This window comes from Callorhinus ursinus, unplaced genomic scaffold, assembly GCF_003265705.2.
Source record: "Callorhinus ursinus isolate GAN/ISIS: 27379988/994484 unplaced genomic scaffold, GSC_fseal_2.0 scaffold2, whole genome shotgun sequence".
Classification (NCBI taxonomy): domain Eukaryota; kingdom Metazoa; phylum Chordata; class Mammalia; order Carnivora; family Otariidae; genus Callorhinus; species Callorhinus ursinus.
The window spans coordinates 1,721,231-1,743,970 of record NW_027397064.1 but is presented as its reverse complement, the minus strand read 5'-3'; the positions used below and the strand labels follow the sequence as shown (position 1 = coordinate 1,743,970).

Here is a 22,740-nt window from a genome sequence, read left to right as displayed (position 1 = left end):
ATACGACATGTCTGGTGTGCGTGTGTGTGTGGCATATGGCGTGTCTGGGTGTGTGTGTGTGTGTGGCATACGGCGTGTCTGTGGGGGGGTGTGTGTGTGGCATACGGCATGTCTGGGGGTGTGTATGTGTGTGCGTGTGTGTGTGGCATACGGCGTGTCTGTGGGGTGTGTGTGTGGCATATGGCGTGTCTGGGGGGGTGTGGCATACGGCGTGTCTGTGGGGTGTGTGTGTGGCATACGGCGTGTCTGTGGGGGGGGGGTGTATGTGTGTGCGTGTCTGTGTGTAGATACCAGTTCTCCACTTGTCCAGGAAACCTGAACATCTGTGAATAAAAATGCCATGCTCTTTGTAGAGGGCTTTGAAATATTGACATGCACAATTTCACTCTGTAAACTGGAGACAGTTTTACTGGTAGAACATTGTGTTTTGTATGTAAGATAAAGTTGTAACCAGGAAAAACCAAGCCTACAAAGAACCAACATGTTTGGATGGACGTAATTGGGTGCTTCAGGATTTTCCTGTTGGAGCACCCGGCTGGCTCAGCCAGTAGACCAGGCAACTCTTGATCTCGGAGTCATACACTTGAGCCCCACGTTGGGTATAGAGATGACTTAATAATATCTTTTTAAAAAAAAATAATTTCCTGTTAAGATACATTTCTGGATTTTTATTTTGTTATCTTTTAACAGCATCGAGAGATAGCCAGTTACAAATATATTCATTTATTTTATTCCATTTAAGAGTTACATACCTTCATTAAAGCTAAATTAAGTTGTTATGATAGCAGCAAGAAGTCTGAGCCTATGTTGAAATCAATGACAAAAGACTAATTAGATGTTCTTTGTGGGATATAAAGCAAGGAATACTTGTTTTTCAGTTTTAGGAATTAGTTGGTCTGTCAAACCCTAGGAAATTGTCCAATTTTTCAGAGTTGCTGAGGTAAACAGAAAACCTAATTTGTGTCACTTTTTTTTTTTTTAAACGGGCTTTATCCCCTAAATCCCAAGGGTTAAAACCAAGGTGCCATTAACAACTCAAAGGTCTCCTTCTTTGACGGCTATAGAATTTAGGAGCTAAAGAAGAATTTTATTTATGAAGTTCCTGAGAACTAAACTCTGAAACAAAGGAGGAGTTTCCCATGAGACCTGATGATGATGTAGGTTATACAGTCATAGGAGCAGATGCTCACTGTGGACCCCACTGTGGGGAGGGTACTCTGATGCATCCTAAAGACCCCTAGGATGTCCTCAATCAGGCATCAGGAAGTAGACCAAGAACCCCCAAGTCTAATTCCAGAGAATTTGGATGATCCTGGAATGTTGTCCCAAGCGGGGGAACAGGGACCAAGCAGAGCCCGATAGGCAGGCCCTTGTCACAGCTAGGCGGGGACCGGTCACCCTCGAACTTCAGAAAGTGGGTGAGCAGGTGAGGCCAGGGTGAGAAGCGAAGGTCACGTCCCTTCCAGGTTAACCCCCTGACTGACCTGGCAGGTATATACCCTGCTGTCCTAAACAGCTGGGTACCAGACCATCCTCATGGATTGTGCAGTACTGTGCTTTTGTCCCTGGAGTGGGGGCGCCGGGGTACAGGGTTGGCCATCCACTTAATAAGATAAGCTTACCAAAGGAGACCATATTTACCTCCCTTTTTATCCTAAAGAGTATTCATTGTCAGATTTCAAGATCAGGGCTAGTCCCAACCGAAGTCCTTCACAGAGCTGCCTCCTCCAGGCCCCCCGCACAGACGGCCCCCATGGAGAGGGCCCCCCTCCCCACCCCGCCAGGCCCTGCCGTCCTGGAAAGATTCAGGGAGCACCTGTCTGATGCATCAGGTCCACAGGGAAGTTTACAGGAAATCAGAGAGTCCAGAGGAGTGGGCTCGTGTTGCTAAAAAGGCCTTGAAAATTGTGATGATGTGGTAATAGGTAGTTTGTTCCAAGGTCAGCGTAAGTCGTGGGGACGTGAACTTGAAAGAAAGTGTGGTTCCGTCACCGTGTCCGTGTTCTTTCCCTCCCGTGCAGGAGTTCGAGAGGGAAAAGCATGCCCACAGCATCCTGCAGTTCCAGTTTGCCGAAGTGAAGGAGGCCTTGAAGCAGCGGGAAGAGCTGCTGGAGGTGAGTAGTGCTCCCTCGTTTGCTCTTCCTTCTGGTCTTAGGAGTATTTGGGGAGTTCATTACGAAAGTTAACCATTTCCTCGAAAATTGAGAGTTTAGGCTAATTCTCCATGCCTCACTTAAGGAAAATGGTTCCTTTCATTGGTGAAGATTCTCATTCTTTGGGGCGCTTTGTGTTTGTTTTGGGAGGCATGGCCGACAGAATGATGGCCCCCTGAGATGTCCAGGTCCCAATCCCCAGGACCTCGGATGTGGCACCTTACACACCAGAAGGGACGTTGCAGGTGTGGTGCAGTTAAGGGCCTTGTGATGGGGAGTGACCCTAAATTATCTGGGGGCCCACTGTCATCACAGGGTCCTTATGCTGGGAGGCGAGAGAGGTAGCAGGAGGAGGTCCGGTGGTGGGGAGGGGGGTAGCAAGGCTGGTCCCACGTGAGGAAGGGGCCAAGAGCCAAAGAATGCGGTGGCTTCTGGAAGCCAAAAAAAAAAAAAAAGGCGGGGGAGGGCATGGGTTCTCCCCTAGAGCTTCCAGAAGAGAATCCAGACCTGCCCACACCTTGATTCTAGTGCATCAGACTCATTGACTCATTTTGGACTTCTGAGTTCCAGAACTATAAGAGAATAAATTCGCGTTGTTTTTAAGCCACTGACTTAATGGCACCTTGTGACCTTAGCAGTAGGAAACTGGTACAGGGTTGGTTCTAACTTTTGAACTTGATCAGAACTTGAACTAGTGCCTGAAAGCAAGAATGTGCCCCAGGCAGGGTCTCTGCCTGCTTCTCTGGCCGCTGGAGGCTAAGGCCAAGGAAGAGGTTCCGGCGTTGAGAGGCGAATCCGGGCTAACGCAGGAAGTGGGGCTGGTACCTCCTCCACGCGCGTCTGTGGGCTCACCGGCAGTCACCGCTCTTGGATTATCGAGCCCTGCACTTTGTCTTCCTGCTTAACCCTTTATCTGCTTTCTTTCTATCTGTTCCTATTCCTCAGGAAATCCGACAGCTACAGCAGAAGCAGGCGAGTTATATCAGGGAGATTTCTGATCTTCAGGAAACAATAGAGTGGAAAGACAAGAAGATAGGGGTAGGACTCCCGAGTCTGTGAAACTGTTCAAAGGGGCAGTCCACTAGCAGATGCAGAAACGCTTGTGTGAGCGTGCATGCACCCCCACGTGACACAGAACTGGTAATACGGAGAATACACTCGTTTACTCAAGCTGACAGTAGCTCTGAACTTGAAGTGCACTTCCGACATGGTGTGGGCACCTTGTCGACGCTAACTGGGTTCTGAGCCTGCACCGAGCGGGCCAGCAGCAGCCTGAGCTACAAGGAGTGAGGGAGGCACCCTAGGGCAGGTGGGACTTGGGGAGGCTCGGGCCTCTCGGATTCTCTGTCCGGTGTGGCCTGGGCCTTTCTTGAAGGCATTTGAGGAAGCTGCAAGGTGGCAGGGGCTGTGCCCGTGTGTTCCGCCCTTGACCTGTCCCCGTGGAGACCCCAGGCCCCTCTCCTTTAACAAGAAAAGCAACCACAGCCCACCTGCCTTTAGGAGTGACGAGTAGGAAGACCGGAGCTCACGTAGAGTAACCGCCATGCTTCCCAGTGACAAATGGCTTCCAAAACACAGCAGCCCGTCCCGCACCGCTCTGATGCGGATCTCCAGGTGTTGGGGCCCAGCGTCGTGCTTGTGCCGCGGGAGGCTGTGCTGGTTTTCCCTTCTGTATCCCCATCCACACTCATTTAGGACTTGGCAAGCGTGCGCACGTGTGTTTGCCTTAGGACTACTTTATGTTCGTCTGCGACAGCGAACACCAAGAATCAATGTAGAAAAATAGTCTAAGTCATCACTTGGGGTTTCTTACGCATTTCTCCTTATTCCGCGTTTCTCTCTCATTTGAATGGGTGCATGGCTTGTGTCCATTCTCTCACCGTGCTAGAAAGCTGTGCACATACAGCGGCCTCTTAGTGCCTTTAAGGCGGCAGGAGGGAGCGTTCCTTGGCTGCCACAAATTCATGAGAAGCTTAGTATTTGCCTCTTGTCTGTGCCTTGAAGCGCATCTACACAGTGCTTTAACTCTGGCAGTGTTCTGCGTAGTGGAATCCTCCTTGTTCTTGTTTCAGTCACCTGCTCACCCACGCAAACTTCTCTCTCTCTTTGCTCTGCTCACACTCAGGCTTTAGAGAGGCAGAAAGAGTTCTTTGATTCCATAAGGAGTGACCGAGATGATCTTAGAGAAGAAGTAGTCATACTGCAAGAGGAATTAAAGGTATGAAGCCAAAGCATAGTTTAAAAAAAAAAAAAAAAATCCATGTTCTCAAGAATGACTGTGTGTGTGTACTGGTGTTAATTAGTTGTGTTCATTGATTTGAGTTCTGTTAATCAATTCAAACCTTCGGTTAACTGACACCGAAGAGACCCGTGAAATGAATGAACGTAGGTTTGGTCGGGTCTGCCCGTTCCTTTAGATGTTCACAAGCATATCTGATCTTGAAAGCAACTCTGATTTCCAAGAATTTTTTATATACTGCTTACATTTTTTTCTCATACCCATTGATAAATTCTCCAGGACATTACTCCAAGTTAGACAATGTGTATGTTTCTTTATATTAAAGGCTCAAATTTAAGGACTTCTCCAACTGGTTGGTGGCGTGGGGGAGGCTCACACTAATTAGACTTTGAGACCCCGTGGGTTGAGGAACGTTCCACGTCCTGTTTGCACCATGTCAAGGGGTCTTCAGCTGCTGGCTGGACACCGAGTGAAGGAAAACGGGCTCGGGGTGGGTTATCAACATCGTAGGAGACAGTGTTGAAAAGAGGGGGTATGGCCATGGCAGATTCTGAGATCGTCAGTGGAAACAGATCAGGGTCAGCTGCTCATTGTCAGGGGTCAAGGCCAGAACAGTCAACCAGGGGGAGAGGTTCCTATCACCGCTTCTCCCAGGGCTGTGAGCCTGGCGCCGGGGCCTCCTCCAAGCTCAAGGAGAGAGCTGCAAGCACGGGGGTAGCAAGTGAGTCCCTGATCCATGTGAAGTGTGACTGTTTCTAGAGTGTTTCACAGTGTAGTGAGGACGAGTTATATTTCCCTTGAAGATACCAAACATTCTAGCCACTTCTGTATTCCTTCTGTAACATAAGTTGTGTTTATTCCTTCCAGAACACACATGTATCTCTTTCTTTATCTCTGTCTCTCTTTTTAAAGAATGCAACCAGGGTTTTAAAAGTGAGGTCACTTTGCAGTGATTTGCCTGCTGCAGTACCGTGTGGCGGCCTGCAGGCCCTTACCTCCAGTTAAAAAGGGTGCATGTTAATAGTGTCTCATCACCAGCCCATTGAGATGTGGATTGGAGCGTGGAGGAAGACATCCCAGATTTTTGTGTGTTGAGAGGACACTTACGAGTGTGGTGTCTACCACTTCTCTGATTCTGTTCCAACTTCAGGAAAAATAACTTCCTTTTCATTATTATTAATAAAATAGAGTTTAATCTAATATCAGTCAGTATTACGAGTCTGTTTTTGTTCCCAGAAACATGGAATAGTCCTAAATTCAGAGCTAGCTACCAATGGAGAGACTTCAGACACTCTAAATGACGTCGGACACCAGCGTCCTTCCAGGATAACGAAAGAAGAGTTAAACGCCCTCAGGACGGCAGGGGATGGGACGCTAGGTAAGTGCTCACCTTCCTTTGGGTCTTTTCATCCTCTAGTCCGCATCAATTCACCCTCCGTGCATTATTAGAATTGACGTAATCATCACTGATCAATTAACACTCACACAGCATGCCATGCGTCCTGCCACTTCTGGGGAGTGCCCTTGCCACACGATGTGATCACCCACGCGTGTTGTCTGGTGTGCATCTCTGTGCAGTGCTCCCCACCGATGGCTAAGGAATACATTTCTCTTGCTTCTCAAAGCCACCACGTGAAACTGTGAATGCAGGGAGAATTGTCTCAGAAATTAAGGGACAGTTCTGACAGTGCTAGTTGGTTCTCCTCAGCCACGGGCCGAGGATGGCTTCCTAACTTACTCCGTTACGGACATTTCCAAAGATCAGAATAGCAGAGGCTGTAAAGTAAGATAGTTAACCCTGGTTCGAAGCCAGCACTGCACATCCTACACACCATGAAGTGTTTTGAGGGTGTGAGGTGCCGTGGACAGAAGATGGCTTGTGACAGAGTATGTCTTGGGTGCCATTCTCAGGCTACCGCTCAGTGGCCCTGGGCTGGGGGGGGGGGGGCGAGGCGGACAGGCAGCCCCCGGTGGGGAGTGTGGGCAGGGTGGAAGGGGTGCCTTCCCCTTCGTCAGAGGTGATGTTCCTTTGTCCGTCAGTTTTTGCTTCGGGAGGAATATAAATTGGGGAATCCAGTAAATTGTAAGAATACTTGATACAATTTGCAAATATCTGAAAAGATTCACCAATTAATATTGGTCATAATATTTGGCTTTTGGATAAAATAAGCCTTCTGAATCCGGAGTGCAGCCTGGAGTTGCAGCCGGCAGGTAAGGCTCCCTTGTCCCTCATTACCCATTGCATTCCTGCTTTCTACAGTGAGGCTGGAATGTGCTCAGACCCCGTGTCTCTTAATTTCCATATAGAAGCTTTCACCTTATTTTTTTTTTATTTATGGAAATGTAGAAACCTGTAGGCCGCAGCTTCTCAGGACTTGCTTCATAGGGAGATGTACCTCATTATCTCGATGATTCCTAAAGGGACACGGCGCTTTCAATTGCTTAAAAGTTACTGAAAGAAGATAAATTGATTGGTTTTCATCCTACCTGTATATAAACTGTGTGAGCAGCTAGGAATTTGATCATGTTGCTCTTGTTCAAACATACGTTTTATAAATCTTTGTTAACCGTTACGAAACCAACCCTTAAAGAACCAGAAATATCACTTTCGTAAGTGGTGTCCAAATGTTTTTTGATCGCATATCCCTATCAGTAAAGAATTGTGGGAACTTTCCAATACGTGTATTTTTAATTTATATATACACATGCTATTCATCAATACAAAGTGTGTGTTATAAAACATACTCACTGACAGACATCTTTAAAGGGTGAAGCAAAACTAACTAGAAGCCCTGCTACTTCTCCCATTTTCTCTGGGGTAAGTGCACCCACCTGTGGAGACCACGGTGTAATAAAATTATCAGGCTTTGACTTTCAACAACATGGCATCTGATATGCCGGCGGTTGGTTTGTTTGGAGAATCTAAAACATAAGCCTCCATTCCAAAGTCGTAGCATGTTTTTAGTTTGTACTTCTTCAATGGATGAATAACTTATTATTGATGAAGTGGTCATCTTGATCGTAAGCAGTTGCCACCTGCTGGCCCTCCCGCCAGACCCTGTGGGGATGGAGCAGAGGAGTTTAGGGCACCAGGCTACTTCCTCAGGAACGCAGTGATTAGATGGTGGGGGGTGGATTTCTTTTCACCTCACATGAGCTATTTCAGGTTAGTATCTTCCTTGAGATTGACCTTGAGGCTGAGTTTCTTAAGGTGGAGTGAAGGTTTCTTTTAAAAATTACTTGAAGGTGGTTTTAGGCCTATGTGACGCACAGTGCAGTTTGACAGGCAAAGAAGTGTGAGTTGTCCAGCTGTGCATTTAGAAACGAACTTTAGGTCGTTCCTAAACCCATTATTTTGGATTGTTTGGCTGCCTGATCCAGAGCTCTATTTGTTAAAACTTAACTGCACTTTTGAAAACCAGTTCACACCGGACGGCACCAGCAGCCACTCTCACCTTCGAGATGGTGGCGGTGGCCTCCGCGCATCGAATGCTGGCTGATTTAATGACTGATTTGCCGCACAGACCTGGCCAAGGCTTCTGTTCCGTGTGATTCTTTGATGACTCTCTCTCCTTAGGAATGGGGTCGGGTGGGAGAGAGAACGTGTGTTTACGCTGTAATGTATGTTAAGTGGTCACCACATCATGGGGTCCCTTCAATTTTCTCAATGGTCTTTTAGGAAGAGCCAGTGAAGTGGAGGTGAAAAGTGAAATTGTGGAGAATGTGGGGAAAAAAGAAATCTTGCAGAATACTGAGCAAGAACAGCACAAAGAGGACCCCGCACAGGAGTGTATGGACACAGAGGTGTTCCATCCTGGTGGAAATGCCAAGGACCAGAAAGCCTCTGAAGACAGTGCCCCCTCCCTAGGAGTATTAGCAGATGCCACAAATGAGGAGCAGGCTCAAAACCAGATCCTAGAGAACGCTTCCTTCCTTGAAAATACAGAGCAGGTTGAGTCCAATGAGGTCATAAACACACCAGATGATAGGACTGGGGCTTCCCTTGAGCAGTCTGAATGTTTGCGTGATGGTGAAATCCCAGGTCCTGGGACTGGGCAGGACACTTACGATGCCTTGGATATCAAAAACCACCGTAAAGAATCTGCAGAAAACCAGGAAGACTTGAAAACCCACTTGGGAGAGGGTAGCACAAAGCCATGTCAAGAATCTGCCTCTCTGCAACCATCTGAAGTCGGAGGGCTGGGCAGCGCAGACACTGGGGAGCAAGGTGGGAGCCCCACAGAGGACTTGGTGGAGGCAGGGCTAACGGGGCTCGGGGAGCAGGTGGGCACAGAAGCCTCCGGCCCTCCAGCCTGCAGCGATGACAGCGTGAGTCCTGATGAAAAGCGTGCTGTAGAGGCCCCCGCGGAGCTGGACCCAAGCGCAGGGCAGGACCTAGACAAAGAGCTCCCCAAGCAGGAAGCTGCTGAGCCCCAGGAGCCCCAGAGCACAGCGGTAGGTGGGGAGAATGACGAAGAGGAGGAGGAGGAAAGGGGGTTGAGGGATGAGAAGCCAACCCAGACGGAAGTGCAGAGCATTCCTCGTTGGCCAGAGGCAGAAAGCAGTTTGCAGGGAGCAACAGGTCCTGCTGTGGCAGATGCCGAAAGCGAGCCCCTAGATGTGAAAGAACCCAAGGAAGAAAAGAGTGACCAACAGGGAGAGGCACTGGATTCGTCACAGAAGAAGACAAAGAACAAGAAGAAAAACAAGAAGAAAAAAACACCGGTGCCTGTAGGAACCCTTAAAGATGCTAAGAAAGAGTTAACATTTCAGAACTCAGATTTAAGTGAGGTGAAGGACGACAAGCAAGTAGCTCTTACCGACAAAAAACCAGTTGTAGAAGCACAAAATGAGGTAACTGAAAGTCCAGAAGAGAAAAGTGTAGCAGGAAGCGGTGAAAACGTTGATTGTCCGGAAAATCCTAGAATTGGGTTGGATAAAAAACTTAACCGAGAAGAAGATGATGTAAACGCTGAGGCGGGGGGAGAAACAGCTGGTGGGGGCACATTAGGCGTGGGGGGTGACACAACCCCATCATCAGGCACGAGTGCCAGTGATAAGGATTTAGAGGAGGCTGTCCTAGAAGACGGCGCCGCTCCTGGCGGTCCTCCCGAACCGGGGAGTGGAGTGGTGCCCAGCGGTGCCCTGCCGGCGACTGAAGGTCCCTTCAAGGACGGTGATGGTGCCCCTCAAACAGGAAGTACAGAGCAGCATGAGATGGCAGGGGGGCCCAGTCAGGAAGTCAAAAAGGCCATAGAAAACGATGACTTAGCACCCACAGGGCAGCTGGGAGCCTCCACTTCAGAAGGCAGGGACGAGCTGAGAGGCGAAAGCCAGAAGGGCAGAAGCAAGGAAGACTGTACCATGTCCTAAGTGGACAGGGGCCAAGGACCGCACATGAAGCCCAGCTGCCAGAGGCTCGTCTGCTCTCTCCACGGGTGAGGTTCCTAAAACGTTCCACATTGAGATAGATGCACCGTAGGACAGTCAGCTACCGAGCTATCCACCACGTTGAGTTATAGACTGTTACTTGTAGACGTATTCTTCCTCATTAAGGTTATCACCCAGATTAGAAAGAAAGACACACCTGTAATCAGTAGGAGTCCTAATGGAGAACATTCCGGCGTGTCAGACAACAGACACTGCGTGTTTCTGCTTACAGTCCGAATGAAGCTCTTTAGCATTTGCCTTAGGCTGATATTCTTGACCAGATACACCAGCACCCGATTGAAATGACCAAATGGCATTCTGAGATTTGTGAGTATAGTTGATATTTAAGTTAATGTGTCTTCATTCAAATATATGTCCTTTCATATTTGATTTTGATGTGTACGTTATAATCTATACGGTATTTCATTTTAAAAGGAGATAAATGACCCAGTAGTGTATAGATCACTGAGTGATAAGATTTGCACCTTAGGACAGTAATTAATCATGTTAGGGATAAGAAATAAGTATCTTAAAGCACTGGGACATCTTAATTCCCTTTACCTCATATATAAGTATTTTATCTCAAACCGATACTTTTGATCTCATTGTTGGTGATACCTGAATTTATTTTGTAGATTTTGACTTCACTTCATGCTGATTATGTACCAGAGTCATTTTATACAAAAAAAATTTTTTTAATTTGTTTCTGGAAGAGACATACATTGAAATTGCACTTCCTAATGCAGTTTTTGTGCAGGGGGACCATTTCTAAAATTTATTTTTTTAACTCTTAAATTACTCCTCTTTCTATTTGTCTTATATTCGAAAGAAAAATACAAAAGGTACCATTCTTGTGCAAACTGCTAATTGAACTATAACAGGATATTTTAAATAGTTGGATCACTTTTGGCATTTTGGTATAAATATTTTCGTTTGTTTTATCTCAATATATTATTGGAAAATTCTTGATTTGGTCTTCCTGAAGGAAATACATATTTTCTATACAAGGAAGCATTTTTTAAAATAGTTGTAAAGTTGAATAAAAAAAACAATTGTAAAATACTAAAATCACAAAGGACTGTACATTATGAATGCTGTTGACACTTTATAAGATTATATGAATTCATGTCACTGTTACAAGGTATAATTGAATGCAAAAAAGACCAAAACCTCAATAAAATTTGAGGTGAGCATAAGTGTTATTATGTAATTGAAATAAAAACATTTTATCATTTCACAAGCCTGTGATTCCACTCTTTGGGCTACTTGACTTCGGCTGTGGCTACGGTTCTACATAATTATTATCTTCAAAGTAGCGCCTACTTCCAGGCTGCTAATCCCCAGTCTGTGTTGTGTGAAAGACTCATTACTTCGTCAGTAATGAATGGACGTCTCTCCTGGTACCTAGACCGGGGCTAGTGTTGTGCCCTCCTGGGGAGAACTGGGAAGATCTTCCCTCATAGAATATCCTGTGGTCTGTGGTTCCGGTGAGGAGCCCCAGCGAAGAAGGCTCCCCGTTCTGGTGCTCTGCTCACGTGTGCCAGTTCTGAGAGTGCTGGGAAGGATGTGGTGAAATTGGCAAGTAAGCATTGACTCCTCCCACGTCAACGTCCTGAAGCAGGGGACTGATCCACCCTCCCCACTTGGGCCCCGGGAGTGGAAAACTACAAGGCTTGCTGGAGAGTCTCCAGCCCGAGGGCTGCACAGGCCTTGAAAGGGGGCAGCAGATGCCTCTAACTTTAGCAGAGCGCACTCAGCCTGGAATGGGCGTCAGAAAGAGCTCTCATTCCTACTTTCAGAGGCCCCTGGGGAGATGATTCAGTAACCCAGCTCACTGGACGGTGAGATCATCAACCCATTTTAAGGTCTTTTCCTCTGTTACGTAACAGCGCATTTAAGGACATTGTGGCACACTTCATACCCCTCATGTCAGCTGTCCAGGCGTCTCGATTATTCACGCATCCATTTAAGTGATAGACGTTTTGATCACTTCATATCTGGAAGGCACTGTGCCAGTGGGCGAGCGGAAAGGACCCAGCTTCTAGTGGAAGTGGAGAGCTGAGAATCAGGAAATGAGCAAAAAAAAAAAAGGATTCTAAACAGCCAAGCCATTTCTTGATAATCTAAGAGGCTCCACTGTGAGCGTCAGTTACCCTGCGCCAAGGGAGACGTGACACTGTAGCAGTAACTGATGTCCACGGGAAGGCCCTCAAGTTACCAAGAAGTGGGTAGGACCTTAGGGATGTTCAGGTGAAGAAGGCACAGAGGTATATAAGGCAATTTGGAAAGATGCAGTGTCAAAAGATTCAGACTCAAGAGGATCGAAAGGCTCCCTATCAGCCACATCCCCAGAGGAACCAAGGCCCCTGGCGTTTCAGTCCCATACGGAGCAGAGGAAAATGTTCATCACTGATACCTTAATCAAAAAGCAGGGATGTCTTCCAGCCCCAAACCAGAACATAGCCACTGTATATAAAGTGTGCTTCCTTCAAAAGTATAATTAATTATAATCATGGGTGTACGTAGAAAATAGTTTAAGGCAACAAAATTTTGAATTAGAGGTTCTTTGATAATATACAAAGGTGGAGAAGCAATAACATGTTTTTCAGGGGTTTTTAGAAATGAGTTGTATTGCACTGAGTACTTTCTACTAATGTTTAGTGTTTCCAGCAAACGGAAAACCTAATGACCTGAACATTAAAATCTCTACTACCACTAGGACCCTGGAGTGCTAGTCCTGGGGGTTTATGCAGTTTGGGGTTCCTGTTTTCTACGGTAGACCCCTTTCCTGGGAGACCACCTTGAACAGCATGCCATGGAAACAGGGGAACACAGCAGTGAGATTCGTGCCAAATGTCCAGGCTCCGGAAAAAAAGGAAGGGGTGTTCGTGCCTACGTTATGTTAGAATACATGCTTAATCAGTGTGATGATCATATAGAGAAAACTTTGTCTTTCAGGAGAAAAAACCCTCACTCTTGCCCTTTTTTTCTTTTCAGAGATTTTATTTATTTATTCATAAGAGACAGAGACAGAGAGAGAGACAGAAGGAGAAGCAGGTTCCCAGCTGAGCAGGGAGCCCGATGCGGGACTCGATCCCAGGACCCTGAGATCATGACCTGAGCCGAAGGCAGACGCTTACCCATCTGAGCCACCCAGGCGCCCATCACTCTTTCCCTTTTACCCTATCCAATGCCCCTTATATTTTTTATACATTATTTACATAGTATTTACATATATTTTTACACATATTATTTACATATATACATATTTTGCATATATATTTTTCAAGATGTGAACGGCTTCAGCGGTGGCTGACATAAACAGTACCCATCTGTACACACCTCCTGGGCCCTGTAAATAGGAGAAAAACCCTGTCCCTCTTCTGCCTTTTGCAGGAAGGAGGTGCTCTCCTGGCGTGGGAGGCTGGCCCCAGGGTTGATGAAAACAGCCCACATGGATTATAATCAGACAAAGTCAGTGCAAGGCGGGAGTGGATTCCTTGAGAGACCTCGGCTTCCCCCTCACTATCTTTTCAATATGGAGAGGAGGTGATTTTCCTCTGCCTTGGGAGAGGAAGCCCGAGGCCCACGATGGCTGAAATTAACCCACAAAATGAAAATTCTGCTCCTGAGGGTGTGTTACTAGGAGCCAGCTACTCACCCGCACTGTGTCTCATTTGATCTCTGAAAATGGAGTTGGAACCTGCCTTCCAGGGCTGTGGGCCAGGTCCAGGTAAAGCAGTGCAGAGAGAGGGAGTCCTTAGTGATTGGGGTCGTTGCTGGGGGTTGACCTTGCTGTCCCTGGACAGGTGAGGTGACAAGGTACAGGCCAGAAGAAAGACCAAGGAGAACAGGGGCTCAGAGAATTTCAAAGCTGCTTGCGCTGTCTGCCCCCGGGGACTGTCCTCAGACCTCGGCACTATAGCTGCTTCTCATTTCACGGGCCTCTGGACATGTGTTCCAGAACGTTTATTGGAATTTAACCCAGAAAAAACAGACTTTTAAAAAATTGAAATCCTTTCATAGCCAACTCATTTTGACTTCTCCGTATAAGAGAAAACTCTAAATTTGAGACACTGTGACTTCATGTTCTCCCCTGCCTTGTTTCTCAGCACTGCAATTGTGGCCTTAAATGAATAGTTTATGTCTGTTTATCATCGGGGATTATAGGCCGGCGATGAGCAGTGGAACTTTCTAAATGCAGGGCAATGGTAGGTCTGCAGCGCTCTGGGGAAGGAATGCAGTCAGCATCTCGATGATGAGCGGCTGTGCGCTCCACAAATCAGACTTGGTGATTTTTAAAACTACAAAAGTAGTGCCCGTTTTCTTCCTAGCCAATTAATTCGCTTTCTTTTTTTCCATTCCCTTCAAACGATGTAGTTTAAACTTCCTCTCCAGTTCTGCTGTAAAACTTTTCTCCCTTAAAATTTCACTTCTGTGTTTTTCATATTCTCCCCATACGAGTGAAAGCCATGTTACCCTTGTTTTGTGTTTGTTGGCCAGCTCCATTCTTATATCTTAACATTTATTTGTCCTTGCTATCCAGGCTATAACAGAAGCGCTATAATAATAAAATTGTACAACAGATAGATGAGATTCAAGATCACTTTCTGACATACCCATTGCTGCTTAGGATGCCTACGGGTTTTGTATAGAGAATATAAGATAAAATAAAAAGTAATATTGAATAAAGAGCTGGACTTATGACATTGATGTTTCAGTGTTGGATGGGCTTGTAGAAGAGAAAGAATAAACTATTGGAAGCAATTTGACTGTGTAAATTAAAAGGGAACTCCAGAGGATCATAAATTTATCTTCTGTTATGCTTGACATTTCTGGTTTAGTTTATTTTGTGGTTGTGCCTTTCAAAATAACGTAGGGTGCTTGGAAGAACAATTAGAGAAAGCATGTAACTTGGATGAGAATGTAGATAGGTGATTGTTTAGATGAAAACAAGTGCATTTTATACAGATTATTTATTTCCTTTCTCACACAGTGAATCAAAGCTGCGCCGAGTGAAAGCACAGTGCCCTCAGGAGAAAGAGTCTCGGGCCAGGAGTCCAGCTCCGACTCCAGGGTCTGGGTTTAGATCTGGAGCAATAGAGGAGTGCAGTGGTTAGAGGTGTGGGCCCTCGCCTGTGGAAGAGAGAGAAAGTAGCAGGGCGCACCTGTAGGGCTGTGTGGGTGAAGGCGCAGCTGCTCGGGCGTGCCTGGCACAGCGTGACCCTGCAGTACCCATCAGCATCGCTGTCACCGCCACATCGTCCTGATTTGGCCTTTAAACTGGTGTAGGGTTTTGCTCACACCCCTAAACTGCACCCCTCCCCAGGCTTTGGTTTCCTCCTCTGTACTCTACAGATTACATCACTCGACACCCCTTCAGAGAAATGTCCGGGGGATTTTGAAAGGCTTCTGTGTATGACACTCTTCCATGTCTGGGTGGCAGGGGTGACAGAAACCCACAGCGTTACTGCATCTCTCCAGACAATACCTGCTCTGCACGAGCAGGGGAGCGGATGTGTTGTCCGCAGACCTCTGATTTGTAAACGTATAGTCAAAGCTGTGGCACTGGGGAGTCTCTGAGAAAAAAAGAAAGATCCATTCTTCTGGGACCCAAGTGACCTTGGGAAGTCAAGGATAATGAAAATGCCGTTGATAGCGATCGCGATGCTCCGTGTGTTTGTACCTTGCTAATGATGTTAAACTATGAATCCTGTGAGATCTTGTGTTGCAGTGTGGTTTGGCCCTAGAGCCCTTGCATGCTAACCCAAAGTAGAAGACTAGCCTGTTTGCATGCAGCCGGATGCTGCCCCTGACGAGATAAGCATGTTGTGGGAGGTTGACCCAACCCACCCCCCCTCGGCTGACACCTCCCCCAGCCCTGTGTGTGGCCTCATTCGCTGTGGTACGTGTATAATACCTTCATCATTAGTTTCACTAACCTGAATGCTCACTCTTCGATTTAGCATGCTGCCGAACGGTGCACTACATGGATTCACCTCAACCTCTATCTTTCTGGTTTCTTTAGATATTAGGTTGAAAAAGCTTGTTGATGAACGGGAATGCTTATTGGAACAGGTAAATCATTTTATTACTTTACGAGTTCCCTGAGCAGCACCTGAGCCCAAGAACCTTCCCATACTTAACTTCTTGCTTTATCGGGAAAACCCTAACGCGTTATGCCTGAAAGCAGTTACCAAGCCAACCTGTGTCCTTACTAGTTCTGTCATCGTAAGTCACGTGAGGTCCAGAGAGGGCGTCCCAAAGACGCGAGGCCATGGAGCCGAATGTGGTTCGCTCTATGCCATTTGCCGCCTAAAACCAGTATTTACTTAGAAGGGGCTAGAATAACCGTGGAGAGGCAGGAGCTTTACTGAGTTACTCCAGACACCAGGTCTCTGACTGCTGCTGGCTCAGGGAAGTCGGTCTTGGGATCCCTCAGTGATCAGCACCTCTTTCCAGAAGGTATTTCCTTGTTGCAGCTGATCAAAGTGGTTTTACTTGTGGTTCCCCTTCGTCACGTTCTTCCACCTCCAGAAACACTAACCGGCTGTCCTGTTTGGTCTTTTTATGTGCAGGGTAGTTACTCAGTCCTTCCACAGTCACTTTCTAAGGAAACTCAATGCCTCCCAGTCTCCTTCATAAGCCTAATCAAAGATATTTTGCCATACTGCTTACAGTTCCACTGAAGGCTGCTCTCAAAATTGGGGAAAGCACTCAGTGTGGTAGCCGCATTGAGGTTCCTGTGATCTTTTAAAAACACGTATCCATCCTAATTCTGTACGTATTTCCTTAGAGCAGCGTGGCATACTAGTGGGGCAGTATGTGCCTGGGGCTCTGCTCTGCTTTGTGCTGGCTGTTGGGGGGCGCGGGCTTCCCCAGGGTCCACAGAGGTCGGAGGTTAACAGGACAAGGGCTCGGAGACTGCCCATCAGACAGTGGGACTTCCTACAGTCGTGGCTGCTGACTACCAGGGAGAGCAGAGCCCTGCAGAAGCCAGCTCCCTGAGCATGGGCTCTGTGAGGGAGCACACAACTCAGCTAGGCCCTCGAGGACACTACTTTTGGGCCTGGAAGCCTCCAGAAGGCCCTGCCCGGCTTCTAAGTGAATAACTCAAAGGTGACTAGTGCACTGACTAACTCTGAGATAAACGTTTAAAGCATGTTATGTACCATCTCCTCCTGAATTCAAGAGGAATTTCAAACTTAGAAAGAACTTTTCACCCAGAGTAACAAAATAATTTCTGCCTGATACGGTGAATACAATTCCATTTTCACCCATTATGCTGTTACTTCCTGAGAAGAGTCCCAACTGGCCGAAGGTCGTTCATCTCTTTATTTGGATTGGTTATTAAAGGTGAGAGACTCCCTGTGGTGGCTGGTGCACTGTAACCATTTACTACATTTTTCTTGTGCTGAATTACATAACTCCTATCTCTTTGGTACCTTGGAGACCCACGAAATAACTCCACAGCAACATCTGATTGTATTTATGGGGTGTTGGTTTTTCCTCTACACACGGCTTCCTGTGTCATAGGCTCTACGCTCAACTTCCGGCCTCATTTAGAATAGAGAAATTCACATATTTTATTGGTGGGTGTTTTCAGATTAAGAAACTCAAAGGACAGCTGGAAGAGAGACAGAAGAATGGCAAGCTAGACAACCTGCACCCTGGAAGTGATGTCTTAGAAAACGGGACAGACATGCATGTAATGGATCTGCAAAGTAAATGTCCCTCCTTGTGTACAAGTAAACCCTTTAAGTGTCCTGTGTGTATTATACTTGGGCTACAGGAGAAAAAAACACCATGGCAAAGAACGCCTGGCGTTCCCCTTGGCCCCCAAAGCCCTTGAGCACAACAGTGCAAAGATGTTTCTGTGTGGGATTGAAAAGGGATGGGCAGGTGGGCAGAGCGAGGATGTCTGTCTGAGCCTCAGGACTAGAGCAGGTGCCCCCAAACGTGCACCAAGTTACCACCATATGATGCGCTGTGAGAAACGGCGTTTTCCATGCTGGATACCACTGCCTTGTGATCAACTGATTGTATGGAAAAATTAGAAGGTATTTTCCATACAAGTAAACTAGGAAGAGGCTTAAAGGGAGATAAAATTACCTGCAGCCTCCCCCCTTATCCTCCCCCGACCACGTCTTTGTGTTCTGTGCTCCGGAGGGGCTTTCCTGCCTGGCGCTCACTTGCTCGGCCTGGGCACATGGAGAGAGAGAGTGCCTTCTCCTCTCTCAGCTTCAGCCCCCCACACACACACCCCACCCCCCTGGTGGGGCCACAGGCCAGAACTTCCAGATTTGCATGCCAAGTACTCAGTAGGGGCTTGGATCCCAGGAATTACTGTTTTAACATTTTAAAAGCCCAAGAGCTTAACAAATTTTCCTTCTCTTTCAACCTTTAGGGGATGCCAACAGACAGATCAGCGACCTCAAATTTAAACTTGCAAAATCTGAGCAAGAGATAACCGCATTAGAACAAAATGTATGTGTGTGCACTTTTAAGCAATAACGGGCAGTGAAAGCGATGATTAACTGACCTGTACTTGCTAGAACTCACCCTGAAAGGCTGAGCACAAAGAGGAGCAGAGATTTACAGAACCAGAAAGGGCCCTCCGTGTATCTCCTGCAGAGAGAAAGTAGGGAAGGAGAGATCCCTAGGGGGATCCGGGTTGTCATACTGGGTACTAACCCTTTGTGAACGATGGCTGGTCCTGGAAAATCGCTAATGTGGCCGGGCGGGGGGAGGTGGGAGGGGCTAAAAATGTTGTTCTTTAAAAATTATTTAGTTAAAAAGCGCTTCATGGGGGGCCATCCCTCTTGCCTGGGTTTTCTGCCTTTCTTTCCCAACCGGGTTTCTAGATTGGGGGTATTTATGCCTCTAGCACGTTGGGCCGATCTGGGGCAAGCTGCGTCCTCAGCCGAGGGAGAGATGAAGTCAGTACTCTTCCCCTCGCAGTTAATGGGTCCCTGTGGCTCTCGCTTTGGGAGGTTTTTGAGGAAACAAATGAGAATAGCACGCCTGGGACGGGATGAGTTTAGGAAGCATGCTTTTGGTCTCAGCGGACTGAAAGTCTCCGGTGGGTTTTGGCTCTTCCTGTCCCGCGGCGCAGGCCTGGCCGTGGAATGCCATCCCCAAGGCTCCTTCTGTTCCTCTCTCCACTAGTTCCTGGCCTTTCCTTCTCCCCTGCTTCCTCCCCACCATGCCGCCCCAGGAGAGACTGGACAGGAGCTGAGGTCCTGGCTAAACCTTTGCCCACAGCATCGTTCTGCCTCGACCTACCTTCTCCTGCAGAATGGCCCCACGTCGGGGAGCGATGGCAGCCCTGTGGGAGCCACGAGTTTAGACTAGGGTCAGGGAGGGATGCGGCCCTCACAACTGGCAGCAGTAGGCTGCCCAGAACTGCTCACTTGGCTAGAACCTACACAGTAGCCCACGGGGCTAGATCATACCGGTTTGCATGGTCTGTCCTCCCATTTGATGAACCTCACCCTTTGATCCCACATGTGATAAAGCAACTGGAGAAAGAAAACAGGCCTGTTAATTTACACATATGATGTTTCCCTTCCTTTTAGGTAATAAGGTTAGAGAGTCAAGTATCACGTTATAAATCGGCTGCTGAAAATGCCGAAAAAATAGAAGATGAACTTAAGGCCGAAAAACGGAAACTCCAAAGAGAGGTAAATTTTCTAGGCTGTTTGCAGGGAAAGAATGGGAAATGATGGTCTACCTGGCAGCAAAGGGAGCATCTGCCCCTGCTCCTACCCGGGACTGTTTGGGGCCTGGTGCCAAGCCACCCCCCCAGGGGCGGAGCCAATGCCCCGGGGAGCCTGGGGCTGAATCCCAGGTCTCCCCCCGGGATGGTGGCCGTGGGGCCGCCCAGAGTCTGTCCTTCTCACCAGGGCCTTTGCAGGTGGCCTCTTCTCTCCTGGTTCTCTCAAGTTCTTTTTTGTCTTTGATTTTCCACTGCTTCACCCTGATGTGTCCTATGCAGGTTTATTGCTGTTTGTTGTGCTCAGGATGTATGGTGTTTCTTGGATCCATGAAGTCTATTTCTAAATCAAGTTTAGAAAATTTTCACCCGTGACCTCCTTAAGTATTCATCTCCCCTGGTCTCTCCACTTCCCCTCTGGGGCTCTAACCCGAGGCAGTCAGACCCTCTCCCTGCAGCCCCCGTAATCTCTTAGCCACCTGTCCTTCCCTGCTCCTTACTGCTCTGCTGGTAGATCTTCCTGTTCGTCCTTTGTCTTTTTAAAGTGTATTCATTCCCGATGGTTGCTTGGTGTATGGTCGTGTACGCTTCTTTGTTAACTGTATCCTTATTTCTTTTTTTTTTTTTCAAGATTTTATTTATTTATTTGAGAGAGAGAGACAGAGATCATGAGCAGGGGAGAGGGGTAGAGGGAGAAGCAGACTCCCTGCTGAGCAGGGAGCCCAATGCGGAGCTCGATCCCAGGACCCTGGGATCATGACCTGAGCTGAAGGCAGATGCCCAACCGACTGAGCCACCCAGGTGCCCCGAGGTACCCTTATTTCTTTAAAGATGTCATACACAGCTGTTCTGTTTTTCACGTCCATCCGAGGACTGACACATGTCAGTCTTGGAGGCTCTATTCTGTTGCTGGCTCAGATGGCTTGTCCTTCATGCATTTGGTGTCTCGTGAAGTAGTGATGCTTGACTTTGATTTGCAGGAGCACTCCAGGCCTGACTTGGGGAAATTTCCTGCAAAGAGGGTTTGCCTCTGCCTCTGCTAGTGACAAGGGGTGCAGGGAGACTAACCTGTTCCAGGACCCCAGCCACCCTCCCTGAGGGCTTTGGATCAGAAGCAGAGCCGCAGACTCTTCTGATGGTGCATGTCTCCACAACCACGGGGCTGTTGTACCCCCACCTTAGGGCACCTGCGCTCCGGCCTGCTGCCTGTTGGGCCAGATGGCTCCCTGCTGATGTCGCCTCCACTCTGACTCCCAGGCTCTGGGGGCCTGGCTCCGGGGTGTGGCCATCTTGGCCTCAGCCAGTCCCACTTTGGTTTCTGGTTGTAGAAACCTTGCTCCCGGTTGCCCACGCCTTGGGGACCAACTCCTCCAACTGGCTGGGGTTCAGCTCTTATCTGTGTGCCTCACTTGTGTTTTGTGAGACCATCAGGACCCCCAAGACTGTGCCATGTCTGGGGTCAAGTTGTTTCAGAGGAGGAGGGTTGCCTAGTCACTCCTGAGGCCAGAATCTCGTGCCTTGTACCCCTTAAGGAATAGTTAAGAAATATGTGTGTGCCCGCACATAGGGATGCGTGCACTTCTGAGAGCTCGGTGGGTCCAGGCTCTGTCTTTTGCAGGAGGGAATCTTGGCAATCCTTTAATGTGGGGTGGAAGCACGTTCCTCAAAGCTGCCTTTCGTCTGTTTCCAGCTGCGCTGTGCACTGGACAAGACGGAAGAGCTTGAGGTGAGCAACGGCCACTTAGTGAAGCGTCTGGAGAAAATGAAAGCAAATAGGAGTGCGCTCTTGTCTCAGCAGTGAGCACCAGGTCTGCACAGGAACCCGGCCGGCGGATGGAGAGCATGGTGTCGTGGGCTTGCCTCTGTTACTGTCCGGGAGTGCTGCTAGGTCCCCTGCTTCTAAGAGCGCCCGGTGAGCACTTGGCTCAGCCGCGGCCCCAGCAGCCACCAGATGCCTCTCTGACTGCGGACCCCGCCCCCCACCCCGACCCAGGCTGGGGCCGCCACCCCGAACCCGCGGGTATTTAACAAGCACACCGGGCCCACGGGAGCTGCATGTCCCACAGCACGGCAGCCCCGCGACGCCACTGAACATGGCAATCTAGGTAAAGATTAAAATGGGACTTGAGTTTTCTTTTCACGTGTCTTGCTGAAAACTGAGGGGACGTGTTACAGTGTCGGGACTTCCTTTGGGGGCAGAATCTACAACTTGAGCGACTTCGGTAGTATCTCTTAGTCTACGCTTTTCATACACAAAACACTGTGGAACCACAAGCCATTACCAAGCAAAACTCTTTCACTAGAAACAAGGGGATGGTCTGGAAGTAAAAGTGACCTTAAGAAGACTCTTTACAGGCAACAAATGAAGCTTTTCTAAGGGATTTTTGCATCAGTTCAACCCTAAGAACACTTTTTTCCAGGGTAATTAGCCAGTAGCCCCCCTGAACATGACAGCTTTTCCATTCGCACTATGTAACCCTTCTACTTGGACTTGAAGTTGTGAACTCCTTTTAAAGAATGTACTATTAGAACAATTAAAAAATGAAATGCTGAAAGATTTTAGCAACGTGGTTTTTATTTCTTTCCCCACTCCTAAAGATCTCTATTCCATATTCATTGTTCTGTACGTTTTGAGTCATCTCTATTTTTTTAAGTATATCATATCAGTTTACCCTCTTCCCTTGGTTAAAAAAAAAAATATATATATATATATATATATTCACAATGAACAAATAGTGAGTGCACTTATAAGAGTCTTAGACTATAAAGCAAACCGAGGAAGTTACACACTAAAGTCCAACTACATGATCTTCAGGGGCAAAACAGAAAGTTTGACTACTTACTGATTTCGTGTTCCTCCTTGTGGATGTTGTGCTTCAAGCTGGCTTGGTTAAGCAGGCCAGCTTTTCAGGATATTAGCCAGACAGTATCACCCGAAAGTATACTTTATGTTGACACTTGGGAGAATGCTGGTGTGAGGGACATGATATACCATTGAGACAGCGCTCCCAACGTAGTGCTCGAAGTCGTGAGGGTCTGTCCCCCAGCACCGTCTGGGTCCAGGATACACAAGGCAACATTTCACTGGGCACAAGAGGAGTTCGTGTCTCTTGGTGCCAAGGACAGTTTATGATTCAGATCTCCTTCCTGTGCATGCCATAGATAAGATCATCCAAGCCCCATCCACATGTTGGTGCCCACAG

The 22,740-nt window shown here is 47.7% G+C and overlaps 1 protein-coding gene across 37 annotated transcripts in view; it reads left to right on the top strand.

The window, feature by feature from the left end:
* The window catches only part of LRRFIP1 (LRR binding FLII interacting protein 1), a 141,667-nt gene extending 119,568 nt beyond the window's left edge, over positions 1-22,099 (top strand). For 26 of the 37 annotated variants that reach the window (XM_073876659.1, XM_073876635.1, XM_073876657.1 and 23 more), the window contains 5 exons: positions 2,022-2,114; positions 3,099-3,191; positions 4,279-4,371; positions 5,629-5,770; positions 8,072-11,062. In XM_073876659.1, the coding sequence (XP_073732760.1) occupies positions 2,022-2,114; positions 3,099-3,191; positions 4,279-4,371; positions 5,629-5,770; positions 8,072-9,765 (2,115 nt within the window). In that variant the 3' untranslated portion in view covers positions 9,766-11,062. Of the gene's footprint in view, positions 1-2,021; positions 2,115-3,098; positions 3,192-4,278; positions 4,372-5,628; positions 5,771-8,071; positions 11,063-15,850; positions 15,901-17,428; positions 17,547-18,229; positions 18,310-19,400; positions 19,506-21,227 lie in introns of those variants that run through there. The other 11 variants (XM_073876667.1, XM_073876724.1, XM_073876734.1 and 8 more) reach the window with 4 other exon arrangements.
* The last annotated feature ends 641 nt before the right edge of the window (positions 22,100-22,740 follow it).